This window comes from Myotis yumanensis, unplaced genomic scaffold (genome assembly GCF_028538775.1).
Source record: "Myotis yumanensis isolate MYYU_CA2020_CCGP unplaced genomic scaffold, mMyoYum1.0.hap1 SCAF_5, whole genome shotgun sequence".
NCBI lineage: Eukaryota > Metazoa > Chordata > Mammalia > Chiroptera > Vespertilionidae > Myotis > Myotis yumanensis.
The window spans coordinates 34,556,761-34,581,096 of record NW_027223756.1 but is presented as its reverse complement, the minus strand read 5'-3'; the positions used below and the strand labels follow the sequence as shown (position 1 = coordinate 34,581,096).

Genomic DNA, 24,336 nt, shown 5'->3' with positions numbered 1-24,336 from the left:
CTCTATGGTCCCCACCGTGTGGCATGGTGCCTGGTGCATAAGTGGTGCTCAGTTAGTATTTGCTGAGTGAATGGAGGTGTGTGTCAGCCAAGTGTGTTGTCTCTTGGGGAGCCCTGAAGGGAAGGGTGGTGGAGTAACATCACCTAAAGAGAGGTCTGGTCTGTGTCCTCAGCTTCTGGGAGGTGCTCTCTGGGCCTTGGTTGGCCTGGGAGCTTTCTCCACCGGACAGTCTAACAACGTGGTGGGGGCTCCGGGCCAAGAGGCGTTAGTTCTGCCTCCCCAGGGGCTGGATACCAGAGGTCAGCCATGTGGGCATATGTGAGTGACCTTGGGACACCAGGCTTGTGTGAATTTCCCTGGCTGGCAGGACTCTGTGGATACTGTCACATGTCAATGCTGGGAAAGTAACATGTCCACGACTCCAGGGGAGGGGACAACGGGAGCTCACATGTGGACCCTCTTGGACTCTGCCCAGGGCTGTCTCCCCTCGGCAGATCTGAATCTGTCGTCTTTCCCTGCCATGAACTGTCACCGCGCGTGTAACGGCCCTCAAAGAGTTCTGTGAGTCCTTCTAGCAAACGATGGAATCTGAAGGTAGCTTTGGGAACTCTCCAAACTTGTCAGAGTGAGGGTGGCCTTGCATGGAACGCTGTCTCTAACTTTGTAGTTGGCACCAAAATTCAAACAGGGCAATTGTGACCCAGCGGTGTGGATGCTGGGCATCTGTCCTGGGCACACACTTGAGTGCCTGAGTACACACAGGTGTCTGGGCACCTGCAGCAGAAGGCTCACACCCGAGACAGTTCTGAGCCCCCAGCTCGTCCTCAGAGGCCAGAGGGCAGACACCTCTTGACTGGCCAGGACTCCAGAGCATCGTGTGGGGAGTGGCAGCTCATGGGGCCTGAGTTGCAGGCTTGAGCCCCTGAACAGGGCTTTGGATGGTTAGCCCATCAGCCCCGCATGGCCAGCTGGGGCGGGGGAGGGACTCAGGCACTAGACTGAGCTCCAGACCTCTAGAGCCTGCTGCCTGCATCTGGGCAAAGTGCAACACGCCCTCAGAGATGCATGGATCGTGAACCCCAGGCTGGGGGGCCTTACGGAGGGCACCAGCTTCTCTACGCCGGACCACACTCACAACAACAGCGGCTGCCATTCGTGCTGTCCTTGAAACACCCCAGGGAGGATTTAATTAAATTTCCTTCCACAGCTCATTTCAGGGACCGAGAAGGCTTGCAATCAGGAAATTTCGCCTGATACGTCGTTTAAAACTCTTATACACCGTTGGAGGGAGTGTAACTTGGTGTAGACTTTTGGGAGAAAAATTTGACAACATCCATCAAAACCCAGTCAGGGCACATGCCCAGGTTAGGGGCTTGATCTCCAGTGGGGGGCGTGCAGGAGGCAGCCGATCAATGATTCTCTTTCATCACTGGTGTTTCTCTCTCTCTCTCTCTCTCTCTCTCTCTCTCTCTCTCTCCCTCTCTCTCTCTCTCTCTCCCCCTCTCCCTCTCCCTCTCTGAAATAAATCTAAAAAATATATTAAAAACAAACAAACAAACAAACAAACCCCAAAACGTGCCCACCCTATATGTAGTCTTTCTACTTCGAAGAACAGACCTACTTACGCAAACGTGCAAAGAGGAGTGTGTAAGGATGCTTACTGCAGTACTGTTTGCAGCACGTAAAGCCCGAAAACAGGCTGAGTGTGGGCTGCCCTGCTGGGGCTGGGAGGACAGCCAGGCTTGGCAGGTGCTCAGTATGGCCTGGGGCTCTGCATCCAGGGTCTAGGAGCTGGATCACAACTTTCCTGAGGGACCCTGTACCTTTGAGATGGGGCCAGAAGCGGCCACTGAGCACAGGGGGAGCCTTGAAGCCAGTGACAGAGGGAAGAGCGGTGGCCCTGAGGGAGCCACTGAGAAAGCAAAGGCCAGCGGAGGTGCCTGGAGGGGCAGAGCCCTCCCCAGGAGTTGCACAGGCTGGTGGGCCTCGGGCCTGGCCCCTGTGTCTTTAGAGCTCTGGCCAGCACTCCCAGGGGCTTGAACTCACCCAAAGTTCTAAGGGACCAGGTGGTCACCGGCAGCCAGGGTTTCTGACACCAGCCAGAGAGAGCTGGCCGGAGCCGTTCAGTGTCTCAAGTACAGTGTTTTTTCCACAAGACTTTAAAACAAAAGGTACCCAAGTGTTTAATGAGATTATTTTAATGCAGAACCTACAACCACTGTCTATCGTGTTGCAAACAGCTCTCCATGTTGATCAAACGCCTCTCATCTCTTTACAATGGATTCGTGACTGGTTCATATAAAGACAATAAAAATTAAATGAGTCATGAGCTCCTAAATCATTCTCTTTGGTCTTTTTACTGATTCACTTCCAAAGAGGAGCTGGCTGTGAGCACATGCTTCATTAGAGCTATTTGTTCCTGGTTTTACACCATTTAGGCCTGGAAAAAAGCGAGCCTTTAACACATCCTTCAAACACGGCCACGAATACTTCCCTCTAAAGGGTTTTGTTTTTCTGCTTTTATCACTGAGCTCCGCCTGCCGACATCTGAAAGCCCCAAAAAGCAAGATTTGGTGAAAGACGAAAAAAAAAATAACCCAATAAAAAAAGAGTGGCTCTTTCAAGTCATTTAAAATATACTAGATTTGCTGTAGGCGGGGTTTTTTTTTTTAGTTTTTTTTTTTTTTAAAGAATACAATAGAAAAATGTTGCCTCTCCCTGAGAATGTCCCAGCCAAACGATCCCAGGTGCAGGTCTCAGCCTTCTGCTCCCCTCCTGGCTGGGGAGAGGTCAAAGGCTACGGAGACACATGGGCCTGTATCTGCAGGGACACATCCCGGGGGCCCGGGCACTGCAGTCGTCACTGCTGAGCAGGAGGCAGCCCAGCTGGCCCCAGAGCGAGGCCTTGGCAAGGCTGGGTGCTGCGGGTCATGTCCCAAGAGGGAGGAACACAGAGCTCCCGCCGGGTGTGCAGCTTGGCTGTAGGCCCTGGCAAGTCCCTGGCCCCTGTGAGTTACACAACCCCGCTCGCCTCATGGCCTTTCGGTGAGTGTTACATGAGATGCTTCTCGTACAAAAGCAGCATGGGCCCAGGCCCCCTGGACGTGGAGCTGCCTATACTAAGGGTGGAAGCAGCAGCAAAGGGTCAGCTGTTTTTGTGACTTTGGGGTGTCCTCTCCCTGCTTCTGTTCTCCTCGTTAGCAGCTCTCCTGTCCCAGAGGATCGTAAGGGACCATGAGAAAGGCAGTTATGAGGGAGGGCAGGTGACATTGCTGAGGCAGGATGTACAACTGGGTTTGGGGACAGTCATTTCACTGCACCCTGAGTGGCTGCTGTACCTTTGGCCTGGATGGAGGACTGAGGCCTAGCAGGGATCGCATGTTCAGTTTCTGCAGAAAGTGAGGCAGCCTCTCCCCCGGGACCCCCAGAACCCCTAGGATGGAGGCCAGGGGAGAGGAGGGGCCTATGGATCTGCCTCTGAGATGGGCCCCCACCCTGGTCCTCAAAGCCCGGTTCTGAGCCCTCAGGAGACAGGGGCTGCAGGGGCAGCTCTGGGGGGAAGTCAGGGCTCTGTGGTCCAGGTGAAAAAGTGGGTGCCTGGGTGGGATCGGGGTGTTCCTGGCTTATGTGCAGGACTCCTGTGTCTGACAGGCCCCTGCCCCCCAAGCACGTTCCTTCTCTCGGGCAGTCTGCCTGACTTCAGGGCTGGGAGAGTCCTCAAGGCTACCCAGCTGGTCCCCTTTCCGCTTGGGTGCCTGCAGTGACAGGTGCCTCAGTAGCTCCTAAGGCAGAATTCTTCCTGACGATAAGCTAAGCCCACGGGGATCTGGCTGAGGCCCTGGGACGGAGTGCCCTCCGCACCCGACATTGTGCTGTCTGAACAGAGCAGGGCCAGGGCCACTGTGGGGTGAGGGTCTGTTCTCCGTCAGACGCCAGCTCAGGCCCACTCCTGGACGGCAGCCTTGAGCTCGGGCTCCAGCTCTGGGAGGTGCCATGGGAGGTGCCATGGCCTTGTCCTCACGTAGCTTCGGAGGTGGGGGCAGTGGGTCATGTCCTGAACGCTAAAGTGGGAGGCTGCAGGGCCGGTCTGAAGCCGCCCAGACTCATGACTGCCTCAGTAAAGGAACCATGGCAGCCGGCCAGGAAGCAAACACAGTACAGGCAGCCTTTGTTCGCGTGCGTAGGTGTGGGAGCAGAAACTATTGATTTCTGATGGAACAAACAGAAGGAGGCGTCACAATCCAGAGACCACTGCCAGCGGCCACAGGGTGTTCCTGGCTGCACCTTCTGCTGGGAGCGCCTGTCTCTAGGCCTTGCACTCTCGGTCCCCGATGCTGCTCTGCGGGGGGCGGTGTTTTTCCCGGTGTGGCTGAGGCAGGGGTCCCTCATGCAAGCTGGGGCCTCCTGCCAAAGGGGGGGGGGTGGCTCAGGCAGCCTCAGGAGGCACACCAGGTCCTGCCTGAACTTCCGGGCAGCCTGGGGCACTGCCCCACTCTGAATGCACTACTGGGGAGGAAGACCCCTAACCCCTCTCCTCTCACACCTCCCGGAGCATGAGCAGGGTCCCCCTTATTTTTGGGTCCCACTTATTTGGGGTCCTCCTTGGGTGCATGTTTAATCTTAGGCTGGAAGAGGCTCATGGTCAAACAGATATTTGACCGTGTCACTCCCCAATTTAAAATCTACGAATCCCACTGCCTAAGGGAACAGCCAAAATCCTTTATGTTAATATTCAAACCTGCCATGTTCCGGCCCCAGCCCCCCATCCAGACTCCTCTCTTGCTTATCCCTGTCCCCTGAACCTGGACCAGAACTTCACCTTCCTCTGGCCCCCAGAGCTGGCTCCCTCCTTGTAACATGGAACCTGTAATTCTGCCTTTTGATGTCTCAGGCCCCTCGAGGCCCAGGGTGTCTTTGCTCGATGCTCTGGCACAGGCCTTGGATTCACCAGCTCATAGCAAGTGAGTCCAGAGGATGACTCTGCACGTGCACCATCTGGACGGCCACACACACACACACACAAGCACACCCAGGACTCATGAATGCTGTGACAGCGACACTGCTCGCTGGGGAATCCGAGAGGCTCCTTCCCACTCGGCTCCGGGCTAGAGGGTACATTTACTTTCTAATCAAATATTATTCTGATGCTCGAGGCATCCTTGATGTTTGCAAGTCAGAAAAGTTTAATTACATGTGTCATTAGGATGGCATTCTGTAATGGCCCTGTGAGTGAATTCATTTAACAGAATTCTTAACAGATAAGACAAGACAAATTAATATTTTGTTGCCCATGAAAGCGTCTCATTAAGAGAGTAGTGAAAAAGTGATTAATATTTTGTTGCCAATCAAGATGTCTCATCCGAGTGACAAAACAAGGAGGCCCGCACCTCCCCGTGCTCGCTCCGCTCCCGCCTTGGGTTTTGTAGGCTGATCAGCTTCCTGGTCTGCGCAGTGTTCCGTGCCAGGCGCTAATTACCACGCGGGGGATAGTATTCCATCTCTGACTGCAGCGGGCGGGGTGGGTGGGGCGGGCACTGGCACGCTGTACGCTGAGAGTCTCTAGGAGCTATTCAATCCCTGATCTTTGCCCTGTCAGGGCTGCCCTTCGGGGCTGTTCTCCCCTGACCACTTCAAAAATACCCCTTGAAACCAGAGCGTTTGGTTGTTCCCCCTACAGCTGATTTCTTCCCAGGGCTGCTGTCCTCATTGTCCCCAGACGGGGACTGCTCCTTACGAACACCTGCTGTGTGGGCACCTGGCTAGTCCCATCACACATTCGGCCTGAAAATGCCCCCGCAGGGAGGACATCCTCATTCCCATGTCCCCACAGACCCAGAGAAGTCACACAGTTCACCCAACAGCTCTGGACCTGCAGGAGGTGGCTGGTCATTGTCCGGCTCCCTGCATGAAACGAGACCGACATCGATGGTGTTGTCCCGTCCCAAGGACAGGCAGCAGGGGCAGCCCAGGGTCATAGCTGCCTGACTGGGGAGCCTCAGGCTTCTGCTGGCTGCTTGTTGGGGACTCAGGATGCAAGGTGTTGTTTGGCAGCAGCAGCAGTAGTAGTAATAGTAATAATGATGAAGATGATGATGATGATGATGAGAGTGATAATAGCATGGAACACTTGTGCCAAGAAGGTCATATGTATCTTCTCATTTAATCTGCACTGTAACCCTATGAGGCAGTGACTATTATTCATACCCATTTCATAGAGGAAGAAACTGAGGCTTAAGGAGTCAAGTGGCCTTTCTAAGGTCGCTCAACTAGTAAGTGGCAGAGCTGAGACTTAACCCAGGTACCTTTGACCCCCCAGAGTCTGTGCCCTTCACTGACAGGCTGTGCTGCCTCCTTCCTCTTTCTAAGGCAGGGGAGCCACATACACCTGCATGGACATATGTGTATGTGTGAATAGGTGTGTGTATGTGTTGTGTGTGTTTTTGTGTGTATGTGTATGTGTGTGCTCGTGTCGTGTGTGGTGTTTTTTGTGTGCTTATGTGTATGTATTGTGTACTTGTGTGTGTTTGTGTGTGTAGAATGTGGGTGCATGCATCAGGCCCGAGGACCCCCGTGGGGCTGGTGCTGCCCTGCACCCTCACATGGGGGTTTCTGAGAAGCTCAGAGCCCTGCCTGTGTGTGGGCTGCTGACTTGACCACGAGCAGCAAGTGCTTCCTGGGAGGTAACGAGAGGCCATTAATCTCCAGCTGCACCCACAATTACCCAAATTGCTAACCTCACTGTGCAAAGTAAAAATGCAATTGAGTTGGTGCTGGAGGCATGTTTAAGGGAGGGAAACACACTCCAAGTAATTTAATTAACTGATGGCAAGTGCATTAAGAGTTCTGCCTCAGCCTTTACTTCTGGTGTCTTTAAATAGAACATCAAGCAAGGCCCATGGATGTCCAGACAAACACAGGCAGACCTGTTCTGGTTCTGAACCAATGACCACTGGGCACACACGGCTAAGAGCTGATGCCCACCTTGACAGCGTTTGTACATAAAAACGTGCACCCCGACATACACACACACGCACCCCAGGACACTACCTTCCCTTGCTAAGATCCCAGACATGCTCTGGCCGCCTTAGGCTCAGAAGATTGCCCATCAGCATCTGCGCGTCAACACCCACCGGGTTTGTGCTGGCACTGACATTCAGATATGGGTAGAATACAGCCTATGAAGCAATCACAAGGAAACATCCTGCCCAGCGTGACTGGGGAAGGGCACTCCTGCCAGCTCTGCCCAGAGTGGCTCTCCAGGATGGCCCCTCTTTTCTCTGCTTCCCGCACAATTTCCAGGGTGCAGCAAGAATCCCATTCGAGGATTCCTGCAGGATTCTGTACTGGGCCTCTCCCCATAAAGCAGACGTCAAGGGCATGGGGTTTAGCTGCCCTCTTGTGGCCAGCAGCATTGCTAATCACGCTCCTGCGTGCACGTGCATGTCTCTAGGGTTGGGGAGCTCACTGCCTCCTCTGATGGCTCACTCCATTGAGAGGAAGGGCTGTGGCTGGAATGGTGTTCCAGCTAAGGAGCTAAAATTGGTTTCTTTTTGGGGTGCTCCCTGGCCCTTTGTGCTAGTCCAACTCTTGGGTCACACAGACCAGGCCGACACCCTCTGCCCCAGCACCTCCCCCGGCACCTTAGCACTGTTAGCGGGAACTGGCCACGCATCCCACAGGTCTTCCTTCTCTGGATTCTGAGCCAGTTGACCTGTCCTGCGCCAAGACCAGGGCTGCCCCCTGTTTCTGTAGCTGCCGACCTGGCAGCATCTTGCTTGGTGACATCATTCTGTCTACTCACACGAACTTCTGGGAAATCCTTTCACCCATTGAGCCAAACCAGGGCCAATAAATATTCTTGAATGAATCCCTGTATTTCTCAAGTCCAGTAGAAGGGAGGTACCACTGATGTTGCTTTTCTAATAAATTAATTCATTGAGGACCAGCTGTTTAAGAAATTGCTTAAGTGCTACAGGCAGTGCGGGTGACGCTGGGACCCCAGCCCAGGCTGCCTGGGCCCTCAGAGTGCAGAGGTTCTCCTGTTGGTCACGTTAGGCTGTGTGAGCTCAGGGCTCTCCCATGCAACGCATCACCTCCGCCCCCCCCCCCCCCCATTTCCCACTCCATAAGCAAGGCCCCAGGGCAGGCCCCTCTGGCTGGACCTAATTTTCTTTCCCTCATCACCTGTCCTCTGTCCTCTAGCAAACCCAGCCCAGGAGCTCACCTCTGCCCTCCACAGGGAATCCCTCTTCCCCATGCCCAGCTGTCTATATTCTTCCCAGCTTTAGGCCCGGAGTTTCTCCTCCACCGCCCAGAGGACCTCACCCAGATGTTCTCCCTGCTCGGGAGCCCTCCTGTCTGGCCATGTTCTCTGTTGGACTGTGGTCCCTCCCTCTGAGCGGTCGGCTTGATACACAGCCCCCTCCTCTCACATCCCATCCTCACGCCCCCCTCCTGGCCTTAGCCGCTTTGGCCTGTAACAAGGACCTCCTGCCCTGCCCCCTGGCTTCCCTGTTCCCCTTCTCCTGGGCCTGGCTGGCAGGCTTACAGTCACCACGCAGCCTGCCTCTGCATGTGGTGGGGCTTGGGTTTTCTGGTACCTCTAGGTGTCAGACAACAGGTTGGAAGGTACCAAATGTGGGTGGCAGGAGAGAACCCTCAGGCCCTGCCTCTGCCGCAGTCTTGCCCAGGTTACTTCCCCTGGACGTACGTTTGAGCTCCAAGTCAGAGCCAGGTTACTTACGTTGATGTCTTCCAACTCCAGGAAGTTCAGGGCGAGCCCGTTGCGCTTCCAGACAATGGGTGGTCGCAGGTCTCCGCGGACAGCACACGTCAGCACGGTGCTCAGCCCCACGGTCACTGTGGCCACGCTGACCCTCTCCTCGGGGGCGAGGCTGAGCTGAACCACCTCTGCAGGGAGAAGAAGGCCATCAGGTGCAGGGGATTTCCTGCGGGGCAGGGGCCGAGGTTGCTTGAGGGCAATGGGAATTTGTTCACCACATGCTGACAGAATGTACAAATGGACATACCTCCTGGGAGAGGGGCCACAACTTATGCCAAATGATCAAAGGGCTCTGGGGGCCAAAACGGGCCAGGAACCACAGCGAGTGCAGAGGAGCCATCTGGGCTGTGGCCGGAATGTGGGCTGCCCGCCCTGTGGGCCATCACACAGAGACCAGGACCAGGCGCGCAGCACCTGCCATGTGCTCCTGGGGCCTCGGGCCTCACGAGGTCTGGGCCGGGCTGGGTGCAGTCAAGCTCTTCTTCTGGGGGCAGCGTAAAGGTTGCGCTGTCTGCAGTCTGGGGAATGGACTGGCTGACCTTTGAAGGTTTGTTTCTGCCTGAGGATTCTCTGAACTTGGATTTGGATTTCTGCTCAGCCACCAGGCATGGTAGCCTTTAACTTTTTGAAGTGTACTTTAGGCTGCACAAACTATTAATCGTTGCCATTTCACACTTGATAACTGGCATGAAGACTGGTCATTCTTCAGGCAAATGGGAAGGGTCTAAAATACTTCCCTTTAACCAGAGGCTTTCTGAAATTCTTGGGATTTATGAAAAAATTAATCAGACTCAGATGTTCAAAAACCAAAATGGGATCAGACTTGGAGGGAGAGTCACCAGCCCACTGGCTGGACTGCCTCCCCCAAATCTGCAAGGCAGGGGGCTTGGGGCAGCAGCCAGAGGCGGCATGAGCTGAGGGAGGCAGCTGGCTCGGGGGTAGGGGGAGCCGTGTTTATTCTGGGACGCCAGCAAAAGTGCTGGGAGCCCTTTTTACTCTGACTGAGACTCTATCAGGGCCTGGGGGTGTCTGACAGCTGTGGAGCAAGGCAGAGAGCTGGGGATGGAGCTGTGTGACTCAGTGGGACACTTTTGAGCTGAGATCAGGCAGAACATCTGTGCTCACACCCTCCTGCCAGTGTGTGTGGGAGAGGGGAGGGGAAGGGGAGCCAAACAGCCGCAGGCGCGCAGGCGTGAAGCTACAGGCACGCGATGCACTGCAAAGCAGATGCAGTCAGGTGGGAACCTGAGGAGCAAAGCCCTTCCCGTCCACAATCATTCAGTGGCCCTGCCCTGGGCCCACGAGGAGGAACAAGGTATATACTAGGCGCTCAATCAACGCTTGTTGGACGGATGGATGCAAAATGGAGAAAGTGGAAATAAAGAAGGAAAGGAGCCAACAGGCCAGCGGAGAGGGGACAGTCACACACAGGACAAATGTGGCTCCCGGTGACGGAACCGCAGGAGGAAAGATAAGCAGCGCGTGATTGATGCAGATGCAACCCGCGTAATATTTCACAAACGAAGGTGCATTTCACATTCCCTCTTCAATCACATTCTGTGTGCTGCCCTCCCGCCTCGGAGTCGTGAGCTTATTTCTCAGGGCAGAGAGGGCGCTAGCCCACTGTAGCAAAACCCGGCTTTGGAGATAGAGGGCAGAGCGAGGAGAGATAAGGAGAATTTGCTAAAATTGTCCAGCTTCCCCTGTGCTGTGCTGGCCCTTAGGGCTCAGAACCCAGATTCTCCCCAAGTATAGACAAGGTACCTCTTCCTCATGGGATTCCTTGCCTGGTGTGGCCCAGTGGTTGAGTGCCCACCAGGTCAGGGCACATGCTCAGGTTGTAGGCTCAGCCCACAGTAGGGAGCGTGCAGGAGGCAGCCGATCAATGATTCTCTTATTATTGATGTTTCTACCTCTCTCTCCCTCTCTCTCCCTCTCTGAAATCAATAAAAGTATATTAACACCCCCTCTCCCCCAACAACCCATGAGGCCCTGTGCTCTATGGAAGAAGTAAGCAGGTATGGAATACCCCATCCTCGTCCCGGGGCATTGTGGGAATCACAAGGGAGACAGTGGGAAGGGCAAAGAGTGTACCTGCTAGTGTGTAGGTGAGAGGAGGCTGAACTGTCTCCAACCGGCCTACTCCCCTCCCCCACTGGGGCGATTACACATGGTGTGAGAGAGCCAGAGCCTGGGATTATCCACCAGAGCCCCTGGACTCCTGAGTGACCTGGAGGGAGCCAGAGGTCCTTGCCTGTGCACTGGCTGGGCTGTGAGGTGCTCTGTACCCCTGTGTCTGAGGGCTGCATTGATGGCCAGATCTGGGCCCAAAGGCAATGACCTCCTGACCTTGAGGGGTGCATCGTGCCAGTGGGGGCTGTGGGCGGCTGAACCAAGGGAACCACAGACTCCAGAATCCACCAGGCAGAGAGAGCCCAGACCAGGAGCTCCGCCAGGGCTGCCTCTGACAGGGCAACTGGGGAGGATTAGGGTTGGGGGGTGAGATCCCAGCAGCAGAAACCAGAGGTGGTGGAGAATGGCAGGGTGCTTAAATCCACACTCAGAAACCAGATAGAGGAGCAGCTGGGGACGTGGGGTGGGGTGGGGAATTGGAAACACAAAGCGTTTTTCTTAGGTAGAGCATTACTTATGTGGACTGCAAAAATTATCATCAGCCCGGACTCAGCTTTATAATGGATTGAATATTTAGGTGCATTTTTCTCCCATGGCTGGTGAGTGGGGCTTGTGAAGAAGTCAGGTGCTATATGTTATCTCTTATATGGCCAATTAATCTATGACAAAGGAGACAAGAATATACAATGAGGCAAAGACAGTCTCCTCAATAAATGGTGTGGAGAAAACTGGACAGATAATGTGTAAAAAAAAAAAAAAAAAGAAAGAAAGAAACTAGACTGCTTTCTCACACCACATATAAGAAAAAACTCAAAATGGATTAAAGACGTATATAAGACCCAAACCATAAAACTTTTAGGACAAAACATAGGCAGTAACTCTGACATTGCTCTTAAGTAATATTTTTTTTGGATATATTTTCTTGGGCAAGAGAAACAAAAAAATAAACAAATAGGACTATATCAAACTAAACAGCTCTTGCAAAGTAAAGGAACCATCAACAAAACGAAAAGACAACCTACTGAATGGGAGAAGACAGTCACCAATGATGCATCCATTAAGGGGTTAATATCCAAAATATATGAGGAATTCATAAAACTTACACCAAACACACACACACACACACACACACACACACACACACAAACAAGCAACCTCACTAAAAAATGGGCAGAGGACCTGAATAGACACTTCTCCAGAGAGGACAGACAGATGGCCAGCAGACACGTGAAAGGATGCTCAGCATCACTAATCATCAGGGAGATGCAAATTAAAACCACAATGAGATATCACCTCATATCACACCTATCAAAATGGCTATCAACAAATCAACAAACAAGTGCTGGCGAGGATGTGGAGAAAAGGGAACCTTGTGTACTGTTGGTGGAAATGTGGATTGGTGCAGCCATTATGGAAAACGTATGTAAAGTGCCTCAAAAAAATTAAAAATAGAGCTATTATATGACCCAGCAATTCCACTTCTGGATATTTATCCAAAGAAGCCCAAAATACTAATTCGAAACGATATATGCACCCCTTCGCTCATGCACTGATGCACCCCAGGGCTCCCATGGTACCCTGAGGCCTGAGAACCCTTGTCTTAAAAGAAGGGGGTGTCTGCATAGATGGAAAGGGAGTGCAGGTGGATTTGGGGAGGTGAGGTAGACTGCCTGGCTGGGGGCCTGGGGGCCCTAATTACCAGGCTAGGAGCACCACCCTCGTTTGGAATGTAACACTTATGTGCAAGGCAGGAGGCCTCCCTCTAGTGGCCCCAAAGTGATACATTTCAAAAAGTGTTATAAAAATGTCTGGAGGAGCCTATAGCACAGGGCTAAAACCAACCAACCAACCAACCAACCAACCAACCAACCAAAACACCCCGGGAGGGAAGTGTGTGCATCTAGGCCTCTGCCCTGGGACAGCTGCTCCCGCGACCTTGCTGAGCGCACCCGCCCATCATCTGTATGTCTGAGGACATGCACTTTGCACAGGAAAGACTCACAAAATTAGAATGGTGCACACTGACAGGCCATCATAAGTCTGCTGTCAGCTACACAAACATTAACCAAAGTGCAAATATTTGGATCACTGAAAGTTTAATTAAATGTTGTTTCATTGAATTTAACTCATGTCAATATTCTCCAGCTCCGTGTAAAATTCTGAAGAGACTTATGGCAACCGAACCTCTCCTCACTCCCAGTTATTTACTGTTCGGCATGCCTTCCTCTGGCCAGGCCCACTTCCCTGCTAAGTGACCTCCCTGCAGAATGCGGCTGTAGGAAGAGGCTGGTGTCCTTGGAAAGAGAAGGTTAGAGCAGGCCAGTGGGGAGCTTGTCCAACTTTGGTGGGCAGAGATCCCCCAGATGACAATGGCCCTGTGATAAGAACTGGCAGGCTGCCTGGCGAGCAGGTAATTTGGGGAGGGCAAGGAAGTTGGGGGGGGCCTCACAACTTGGGACACCTACCTCCCTATGCATCAGGCCTTCTGACATCAGAGGGCTTCCCTTGTTCCCCCCCCGGGATTAAGAGGGACAGGTTGCATGGCCATGACTGTCAAAGTCAGCGCAGGTTGATTGGCACGAGACAGACCTTCGTGGTGCACTAACTAGGCTGTGTGTCTGGCAGTGGGGTCCCAGGCAGGGCTCTTTGGGCTCTGACACCTACCTCACCGTCTAGGTCCTTCAAACCAGAGCAGCAACACCCTTGGTTTTCCAGACACAAGGTGTTGCAAACACCAGCTCTCAGCCTGCTCCCTGCACACCTGCTCTCCCTGCTCCTTGGAGCTTGGAGAGAAGGGGCGGTGCTGCGGTGAATGGACCCATGGAGAGCAGGGTAACAAACACCCTTCCTGAAAACGGGAGGCCACGAGACTTCAGTCGCTGGAGAGCCGGTGTTAGTTCCTAGTACAGCTTTCCCGTGATCTCGCTGCTGTTCCTCACACGGCACTGAACCCGATGAGACACTCATAAGCCCATCAGCACCTTCTCAAGCAGGATTCTGGTGCTTCACAGCAATAAAAATTAAATTTCTCAAATTCTCGTCAAGTTGGCGTTAGTATTTATATGTTAGAAATGCACTAATGGAACACATTCCTATTCTCAGATTCTCGTCAAGTTGGTGTTAGTGTTCGCGTGTTGGAGAGGCACTAATGGAACACATTCCTATCTGGACAGTTGGCATTTTTTCAAATGATGATCTTGGTGAAAAGAGCCTGTCAAAAGCTCAACCTGCCTGCACAGCGATATGTTATTTATTTTTAAAGATATGTTTTTATTGATTTCAGAGAGAGGAAGGGAGAGGGAGAGAGAGAGATAAAAACATCAGAGATGAAAGAGAATCATCTATTGGCTGCCTCCTCACACCCCCAACTGGGGATGGAGCCCGCAACCCAGGCATATGCCCTTCCTGGGAACTGCACTGCAACCTCCTGGTTCATAGGTCAACACCCAACCACTAGCCACACTGACTGGGCTGCACAGTGATGTTTTAGACTGAACCTTGCAGGGCAAAGCCAGTCTCAGGGGCCTGCTTGAGAATTAGGGCCATCTGGGGAGAGAGCCAGGTGGGCGCTTAGACACAACTCTTGGCTGCAGCCTCTTCCCACAGTGTTCTCCTTGTAAATTCATGTTCTTTCCTCAGAAAGAACCCCTCAGGTGACCTGGGAGTCGCCAAAGGAAGTGTGGCACCTGTGGGACAAGCTCTATTGATCTGGTCTTGTTCCTGTGACCAGGGCCACACTGTGAAGCTGGTAAGTGGGACAGAAAGCATGTCTTCTGACCAAATAGGGGACAGGCAACATCTCAATGTCTCCTGGACACGATGACTTCACCTGGCATTTGCAGATATAACTGAGGTGGGGAGCGTTGTGTCCCTGCTTTCCCCTCCACTCACTCCTTCCCAACCGCTGCTGACACTTGGCAGGTGGGGGGCTGGGAACAAGTTGTCGTAGGGCCTTTCATATTGACACTCATGTTTTGAGCACTGAGCTGTGTCTGGCGTCCACAGGGGCTCTGGACCAGCCAGACTTGCGCTTATCCAAAATTTCCTGTTTCTTTATGCAAAATTTGATTCAATTTTTGTGCCATCTTTAGATTCCCTCTTCCTTGTTTCATTTTTGGAGCTCAGACACCATCTCTTCCTGGGTCTCAAGTCTGCTGGCTTTCAGACTGGAATTTATACCATTGGCTCTCCTGGGTCGCCAGCTTCCTGACTGCAAATCTCAGCTGCCAAAATCGTGTGAGCCAATCCTCTCCATCCTTCCTTCCATCCATCCATCCATCCATCCACCCACCTACCTATCTACCCATCCACCTATCCATCCTTCCATCCATCCATCCATCCATCCATCCATCCACCCACCTACCTATCTACCCATCCATCCATCCATCCATCCACCCACCCACCTAACCATCCATCCATCCATCCATCCATCCACCCACCCACCCACCTACCCATCCATCCATCCATCCATCCATCCACCCACCCACCCACCTACCCATCCATCCATCCATCCATCCACCCACCCACCTATCCATCCATCCATCCATCCATCCATCCATCCATCTACCCACCCACCCATCCACCCATCCACCCACCTATCCACCCATCCACCCACCCACCCATCCACCCACCCATGCATTCTATTGGGTTTGGTTCTCCGGAGAACCCTGCCTAATGCAATCATCATCCACGCTCTCTTCTCTCCTCCGTGGAGACTGTGTGGTCATGTATTTTGTGAAAGTGAAGAACACAGCCTCCTAGTTGCTGCTTGAGAGCTGCCTGACCTGCTCAGACCTGATAAGGGTGAGAAACAGCCTCTGCTCTGTACTACTGAGATTTGGGGGTTTCTACAGCAGCTGGTGTTAATTACCTAGTACACTCCCTCAGAAGAGAAAGAAAGACAAGTTCATGTATTTCCTCGAAAGAAACTGTAGTGAGCTGTGGAAGGGACCTTTGAGAGGCCAAGTTATTCAGGTCAGGAACCCTCTGAGAATCCTCTGATGCGAGGAGATCCAACTTCTGCTCTGATATCCCCCGAACACCCCTGTCCAGGCAGCTCACTCGCTCATCCCACGGCCGTTTCTACTACTTTCATGATCAGATGGTGTCCAGACTCTGGGCAAGGGAGGGGGCCTCAGTGTGGGCCGGGAGAGAACGTGTAAATTACACAGTATAATAAGCACTACAGATAGAAAGAACAAGATGCTGATAAAACAGCAGGGAAGCCTATTAAGATGTGAGGGGGCGTGGTGGTGGGAGCCGCTCTCATTAGGAGACATTTAACCAGTTAACTGCCACGCGTCCAAAACGGAAACCATCCCCACATGCCACGATATTTTGAATTTAATTTAAAAAATCAATTTGCAATGGCTATTATAAAAATAAATATATTACTCACAATTGGGGTGTTCTTGAATATTTTCAGCTGAAATTTCTCACAAAAAATGATTTTAAAGTGTGTCCAGAAAACATTTTTTTTATAGACCCACATGGCCTGTGGGGAAGGTCCGCCGCTTGCATCTACGATGCTTATGGCGTACAATGGGTTAAGTGGAGATCTCTAAGGTGAGAAAAAAAGCACCTAGGCCAACAGTGGGGAAAAGGGCACTCTGCTCAGAGAAAACAAACAGCTTGTCAAAGGCCCTACACTGTGGGAGCGGAAGAATGCCAGTGTGGCCAAAGCAAAGGGAGCAGAGCACAGATGCAGCGAAGTGGGAAGTGCCAGGTGGCCAGGCAGAGGCATGGTGAGGGCTTAGAGGTGTTCATCGCAGGCACTGGAAAGGGATCGGGAGGATTTTAAGTCCAGGAGGGATGTGATCTGAATTGCATGCCACAGGGATCATGGTCACATCCCTCCTGGACTTCAAATCCTCCTGGCTGCTGTGAATAACAGGCTGTTGGGGAGAGGAGAGGATGTGGGAAGACCCTTTGGCAGGTGAGACAGTACTAGTTCAGGTGAGAGACAGGGGTGACTGTGAGACGGAGAGAAGAGGAAGGGACGGGGCTTGGAAATAGTTTGGATGAGGGGCAAGGAAAAAGGGGTGCCAGGAATGACTCCCTCCTGAATTCCTGGCTTGATCCTCTTGCCATTTCCTGTGAGGCAAGCTGGGAGGTGCAGGGACCCACACACGGTCTTGATGCACCATCTCTGTCTTGACTAATAATCCTCTAAGGCAGTGGTCGGCAAACTCATTAGTCAACAGAGCCCAATATCAACAGTACAACGATTGACATTTCTTTTGAGAGCCAAATTTTTTAAACTTAAACTATATAGGTAGGTACATTGTTATTAACTTAATTAGGGTACTCCTAAGGCTTAGGAAGAGCCACACTCAAGGGGCCAAAGAGCCGCATGTGGCTCGAGAGCCGCAGTTTGCCGACCACGGCTCTAAGGCATTTGATCTGCAAGTAGATTGCAAACATGTTCTGGGTCTCTCCAGTGAGTAGGCTTTGAAATGATTTCTAAACTGTGGCATTCTTGTGACTAAGAACCTTTGGCCAAGGTAGAGGGAGCGGACACAGTTTCTACTGTGCAGGCGGCTCTCCTGGCGTCCGCCAGGCCTGGGGTGTGTCCAGCAGGCAGCTGGAGCAGCAGAAACCAGACAGGGAGCCGGTCCCGCTGGGTCCCCTCACCCCACCTGAGCCCTCTCTGCCTGGGACCATTCTTCCCACATCAAAGGGGAGAAGCCATCAGGGTCTTGCAAAAACAGCAATAAATGTAGCTTTTTCTATTTAATTATTCAGTCTCCTGAGAACGCTAAGTCATGGTTGCATTTTGTAAACAGGCATCAGCAGACCATTTTGAAGAACAGCTCACATAAGTGTGTTTGTTTTTGTTTCAATTCCAATTTCCCGAGCGTGCCACAGCTCCGATGAACCCCTCTGGAGTGATCCCAAGCCCGGCGTGGCTCTGCTGCTCCCAGCACCCACGGAGCTCCTGCCAACTCCCATCTTTACAGGTAACATTGCTCACGGCCTCCATCTCTTTCCAGCATGGCTCCCAAGATTCATGGGTGAGCTGGGTTCAGACTCTGTCCCCCTCTGGGCACCCTGTGTTCTTTAGAACCCGTCCGAGAAGCTCCCGTGGCCTTGGTCACCGAGTGTTAGCCACTTACCCAGGAGGGTGGTGGGGTTGGGGGGCAATTCTGGTTTGGAACTTGGAGGAGCCTTGTCCCTCTCTGGCTGGTGATGCTACAGGCACAAACAGGAAAAGGGCAGCCCGGGGATAGAGAGGAGGCCTCGGGGGCAGTGGTCAGAGGTGTGGCTGGAGATGAGGTCAGGAGCCAGCCTGGCGGGGCCCATGGCGGTGGTGAGGAGTTGGGGTTTTATTGCATGAGAGTCCATTCTCCGGAGGACTTTAAGCAGGAGACTAAAATGGTCTGATTTATGCTATTAAAGAACATCTGTGCATGGGTCAAGATGTCTTCATTTTCTTAACAGAGAACCCTGACTGGAAATGCGCTGACTAATAAGGAGAAGTTCTCATCCACATAATGAGAAGAGGGAGTTTCCTGGGTAGGTTGCTCTGTGGTTCTGGAATGTCACCAAGACTCAGGCCCTGCGGCCCTCAGTGTGTGGCTATGCCCTACAGACCTAGCCTCGCAGGCAGGCACTTCATCCCAGAGTGGGGAATGCGGACTCTGCTGTGCGTGAGCTGTAAGAACAGGAAGCCTTTCCCAGAAGCCCCGACGCTGAGGTCCCCTCACTTTCCATTATGCGGATTTGTGTCTCGTGCTCACTCCTAAAGCAACAACAGCAAGAACTACCAGGACTGGCTGGGAGAGGTGTGTGGCTGTGGGAGCCGGTGGGCCAGCCTCAGGAAGGGGTGGAGGCTGTTGGGGTGGCACTCTGGGGCTGTGTGGAGGGTGGACAGAATGGGCAACAGAGGGAGACAGGAGACCTGTGAGGGGCCCATGCTGCAGGTGTCAGTGGTTTAGGCCAGAGCAGTGATGGCAGAGCTAATGGATTGGTGATTTATTAGATGGGTGGTGGTGGTGGTGGTGGTGGTGGAGGTTTGAGGGAAAGGGCAGAATCAAGAATGGAAACTAGAATTTTGGCCTTAAAAACTAAGTAGGTATTGGTTCCATTTACTAAAAGGCGGAGGGAGAAAGAGCAGGCATTTGAGGTAAAATCCAGGCTCTGCTTTTACTGTAGTAGGTGGACGGAGGGGTGGGCAGTTGGCTAGGTGAGTCTGGGGCTCCGAAGAGTAGTCCAGGCCAGGGAGACACCTTTGGAACTCATCCATGTCTACATGATATTTAAAGCCAGGGACCCGAGATCACTAGGGAGTGTGGTCTGAGGGAAGAGGTCTAGAGCTGAGTCCTGGTGCCCCCAAGGTTTAGAGGTGAGAGGATGAGGAGGGGTCACAGGAGCCAGAGCCTGGGAGGGAGGGTGGGGGTCACCTGTGCCCAGTGCCTCCAAGAGCTCCCCTCAGACCAGGACTGAGATTTAATTGCGGGCAACGTGAAGGTCCTCTGGGACCTTGACATTTGGAACCTGTCATGCTTCCTGAGAACGCTGGGGAGTGAAGTGGCCTTTGGGACGGACTGAAGGAGAACGGGATGTAAGGAGGTGGGAGAGGGGCTCTTTAGGAGAGTTTTGTCATGAAGGGGAGCAGAGAGATGGGATGGTTGGCCAAAGGCCCAGGAAAGATAGGTTTGTGTTGTAAGGTGTTGTGTTTGCAAGCCAATGGAGATGATCCGATGGAGAGGGCGAACTTTATGATGCAACAGAGAGAAGGGGGCACTCTTAGGAGAGAAGTCCCTGGGTGGGTGAGAGCGGGAAGCCCCCAGAGAATAAGTGGCCGCTCTTGGGCAGGGACTTTGTGCCTGGCTGCAGATGGAGATGGGGTGGGGGGTGGGGCCGGGGGAGTGCACCTGATGATGAAAGATGAAGGCAGGCCCTCCTGGTGCACATGAGTGGTTCTCAACCCAAGGGAACTCTGCCCCCCAGGGACACTTGGTAAAGTCTGGACATATTTTGGTGATCATGGCTGGGGGACGGAGTGTTTTCTTCCTGGCATAGGGCCAGGGAGGCTGCCAACATCCTACATGCACAGAGTGGTCCCCACGACAGAGAATCATCTGGCCCCAAATGTCACTAGTGGCACCATTGAGAACCATGGTATACATGAATAACCATAACCAACAGTAAGAATAATAATTCCTAAAATAAATACTTATCCTTTATCTGTGAAAATGCACGTCCTCCCACGGTCCTCTCCCAGGCGGGCCTGCTTGCACACATGGTCCCACTAACCCACGCTTGTCAGCTACACGTTGGGGGTCAGAGGAGGCCCTCTGTTCCCTACCCTCGCTTGACAAGGCCAAACCTCACACTGTCATGCTCTCCTGCTGAGCCTGGGCTTGGTGGCAGGGTCTCAATGCAGGCAGGTGTCTGGGCAGGGGCCACCCCAGAAGCGTGAGTGGCGTGATCATCAGTGTTGTGACACAGAGACTGACTCACTGGCCTTTGCTGAAACCTTCCCTTGATTCTGGCAAGTTGCATGGTACCAAAATATGGGGGTGGGAGAATCCTGGTATGGGATCTCTGTCTGTCTGTCTGTCTGTCTGTCTTGGGTAGGTTCTTTAAATTCTCTCACAGAGAACCCTATCATGTAAGCTTTGTCCAAGGACAGAGCTTGGTAAGAAAAATGCTTCCTGTTTCCTCTCCAAAGACTCCCCCGCCACCTGTCAGTTTGGAAATCTTCGCATCTTGACCCACGGCAAATTACTTCTCGCTGCACTTGACGACGTCGTGCCCGCCTTGCGAGGCACATGTGGAGGCTGCAGGCTGGCTGAGTGAGCGCTCCATTTTAGGGATGAATGAACCCAAATCTCATTCACTTCTCCCCATTTTACAATTTCAGTCAGACCAACCACCTTCGCACCCCTTGTAATTCACCCCCCTCTCCTTGTCTCCTCCGAGGCTGCTCCTGGTCAGGACCCCACTATTGGCCGGGGAAGCAGCCTCTTTTTGGGGGTGGGGAGGGGAGGGGGTGGGAAGGGATGTCTCCGCAGGTGGTTTCCCTACAGACCTCTTCCCCACCCACTGGCTCCTCTGCCTGGCATTTAAGGCCCACGAGCACCCGTTTGCAGTCTCATCTCCCACAGCTCTCACTCAGCTGGCCCCAAGCCACACTCCCTGCTGTTGTCCATTTGTGTCCTGGGCTTTCCCACATGCGCTGGCCTCGTTGGCACCAGCTGGCAGAGGAGCTCAGCGCTATGCAGACATGCCCACGACATCTCAGCTCAAACCAGTGAAGCTGGCAGATAATCAGTGTGAAGAATTCTAGGCTCTATCTCTGCCCCACCCGGCCTCTGCTGGTGAAACCAGTGTGGCCACAGCCCTGCACCCAGAGAGGGTGCCTCTGGGGCAGGGGTGGCCCAGGGTGTGAACCTTCAAAAATAGTGGAATTCCAACAATCACCAGGGTAGCCGTGAAACTAGAGGTTTGGAAAATTGTTTTCCACAACGTGATGAAGGTATCATTTGGCGGGTTGATATCTGGAGCAGTAGGGGCTGCAGACCAGGGGCTCAAGGCTGGCAGGAGTGCCCCCCAGGCAGGCCATCAGGCACCCCTGCATCCGGGACCTCATCCCATTGGCAGGCCTGTCCCATGTGGAGATGGGGAAACCAAGGCAGGACCAACACCCTGCAGTTCAGCACAGGCCTTTTTTCTTCTTAGCACCCCATTTCTATGCCCTGGGGTTAAAGGGAGAGGGGAGCAATGATAAATTCCAGAAAAAATAAAACTGGCTCTCTCCCTCAAGAAGTCAGAGAGGGGTAATTTAAGAGTTAAACATGGTGCCATGCACCCACCGCCAAGGCTCCTCCACCAGGCTAGGGTGGGGTGGGCAGAGGAAGCCCTGGCACTGGGCACTGGCAATACTGTCCTTGATCTCATGTGTGTTTTGTTTGGGGTTGTGCTGCTGAATGACTTTATGGTTACAACTGCACAGCCTTATGGGGACCAGGGCCACTGTGGGAGTCCTACTGCCTCCAGCAGAGGGGGCGTGCGCACCCCTGAGCAGATGTCAGCGTGCAGACAAATGGCTCCTTCATTAGGAGGCCTTGCAGGCCCTGTGTGGGACATGCTCGGGCCTCACCTGGACACGGCCCACGTCGGGAACCTGCAGCCAAAGCTGTGCCGGGCCCAGGCCAGGTTTCTGTTTTGCACGTTGTAACAACAGGCTCAGGTTCAGGGCTACAGGGGTCAAAGTCTTTGGGATAAAGCACCGTCTAGTTCTAGTGCTCCCTGATAAACACCACACACAGAAACAACCCATACAGATGCCCAGCGCCCTTCCCCAGCACCCTAGTTTATACTGACATCTGGCTGTCTGGAGCGCCCCCGTGAGGCGGTCCTTCCTGCCATTGTAAATCCCATCTGCACCAAGATGTCCCTCCTCAGCCTCACCTCCCATCTCCACTCTGGCCATTCAGGAAGGAAAGGATTCTGAGGAGCCGACAAGACGGTATTTCAAGAAGAAAAAGGAAAGAAAGCCCTTAGGAGCATTGCTGTTTTGGGTCTCATGGTGATGAGACAGGGGCCCTTGGGTTTGAGGGCTGAGATCTTAGGAATTCATGCTCATATGGGATGGTGGGGTTGGGGGTCAGGGGATGGTTTCAACCAGCCAGTGCTCTGGTCTAAGCCCTCACCAGAGGGGAGGCGGCTGCCCTGCTCCCCCTGTCAATGCCCTTTGCCTGGAGCGGACATGGGGTCTGCAGAGTCCCACATGGCACCACCGTGTGTCCTCTCTCCTCTGCGGGGCTGCTGGCTGCAGGGCTGACTGCAGCTGGGAGTTTCATGAATACAGGTTTGCTGAACACTGTGCTTATAAAGCTGACGGAGAGAGGAGGCAAGTTTGATGCCATCAGTTGCTCACTACTGACTTCCGGGTGGAAGGCTGTGCCCACACACCTGGTCATTTCCCTCTCTCCTTCCCTCTCCAAGGGCCTGGCACGGCTCTTCCTGCAGGGCTCCACTCCATTATCGCCACAACCCAACGTGGTGCCAGGGAAGAAGAACACGGCCACTCTCTGAGTGATTTAACAGGATGCTCTAATGATATATTGAAAATGAACATTGACCCCAGGTAAGAGGTGCTAAACCGCTACTTTGAAAGCACCTCATCCATTTCACTCTGATGGACTCTCCTCCTTAAATCACCATGTTGTCATTTTTACGATGCAGATCTAGCTATTGAGGCCACGGGACTGTGAAATGTCATATAAGAAAGCCAATAAGAACAAAATAAAATTAAGTTGTGGGGAGCGTGCATTAGCATTTCAAAAATGTTCTGTTGCATTATGCCGCTCTCCTCTCTCAGGCAAGGGGCACCGGGCTCCGTCCTCCCCGTAAGAGACTGTGCCACAGAATGTCTTAGTGCTCCAGTCCTGAGCCGGCGGCCGGGGTGGCAGCTGGAGGCCATAGTTACGATAATGGCAAAATACATTCCGGATTGAATCTGATAGGGCACCGGGGCCATCCGCCTCCTCCGATGACAAAGTCTTGATTACTTCTCTCCTTGTTGGCTCAGGCCTGTGGCTTTCAGAGTTTTCACAAATAATTGCTTTCGGCATTTCTGCCCTGGAGAGAAGTAAGGAATGAGATCTGCAGAGGTGAAGGTCTGACTCTTCCACTTCAGGTGACAATGTGGGGCCTGAAATTCCCTGAGACAGGCCACCCCACTCTCCCCTGTCTGGCAGCCTGTGAAACACCCCCAAATTACCCGCAGCACAGACCACTTGAATTCCTGGATCTGGGGTTGATCAGCAAGGCAGCTGTGCCATCTGGAAGGGACAGTCCACAATTCTAAATGGGCCTGGGTCTGCAGGACTCGTGGGCTCTGGAGAACTGACTCACATCTGTAGAGATCAAGGCCTTGGCTTGGTGAGGGGCGTCTTACACTCTACTTGAGTCCAGTGAGCACCGCCTCACGGGCTTCCAGGCCTGAGCTGGGTCAGAGGGAGCGGCGGTGGCTGCAGACGGCGGAAGCCCTGCCCACACGCGCCTGGGAGAGCCTGCTCGTGTCCGGGTAATTATGGGAGTGCAATCCTTTTCTACGGCTCTGACTTTGCCAAATTGGGGAAGATGAATCCAGTGTCCCTGGTAGTCGATTACATGAAGCCATTGAGACAATTGCAGTGCTTCATCTGGAGCTTTTCAGAAAGCTGACTTGTTCCTTAGGAGCCATCGGCTTAATGGAATTCCACTGCATTATTTTCCCACGTGATGTGCTGCAAAACGGGTTTGTTCAGCACTTTAGTTGGGGGAATATATTTTCATTTGAGAAGCTGCCTCTGCTGGGCTTCTCGCAGCCTTGGTGTAGGAGGCCCAAGACTCTCAGCCCTGCTGAGGGGCGGGGGCCTGGGGGAGGCAGTGCAGGGGGGGTGAGCACAGACGTGCCAGGTGGCTGG

General features: G+C 53.1%; 1 protein-coding gene across 1 annotated transcript in view; it reads right to left on the bottom strand.

Moving 5' to 3' along the window:
• FSTL4 (follistatin like 4) overlaps positions 1-24,336 on the bottom strand; it is a 327,977-nt gene that overhangs the window by 44,068 nt on the left and 259,573 nt on the right. Inside the window, exon 7 of the mRNA XM_070415004.1 lies at positions 8,744-8,910. Within this exon, the coding sequence (XP_070271105.1) occupies positions 8,744-8,910 (167 nt within the window). The remainder of the gene's footprint in view (positions 1-8,743; positions 8,911-24,336) is intronic.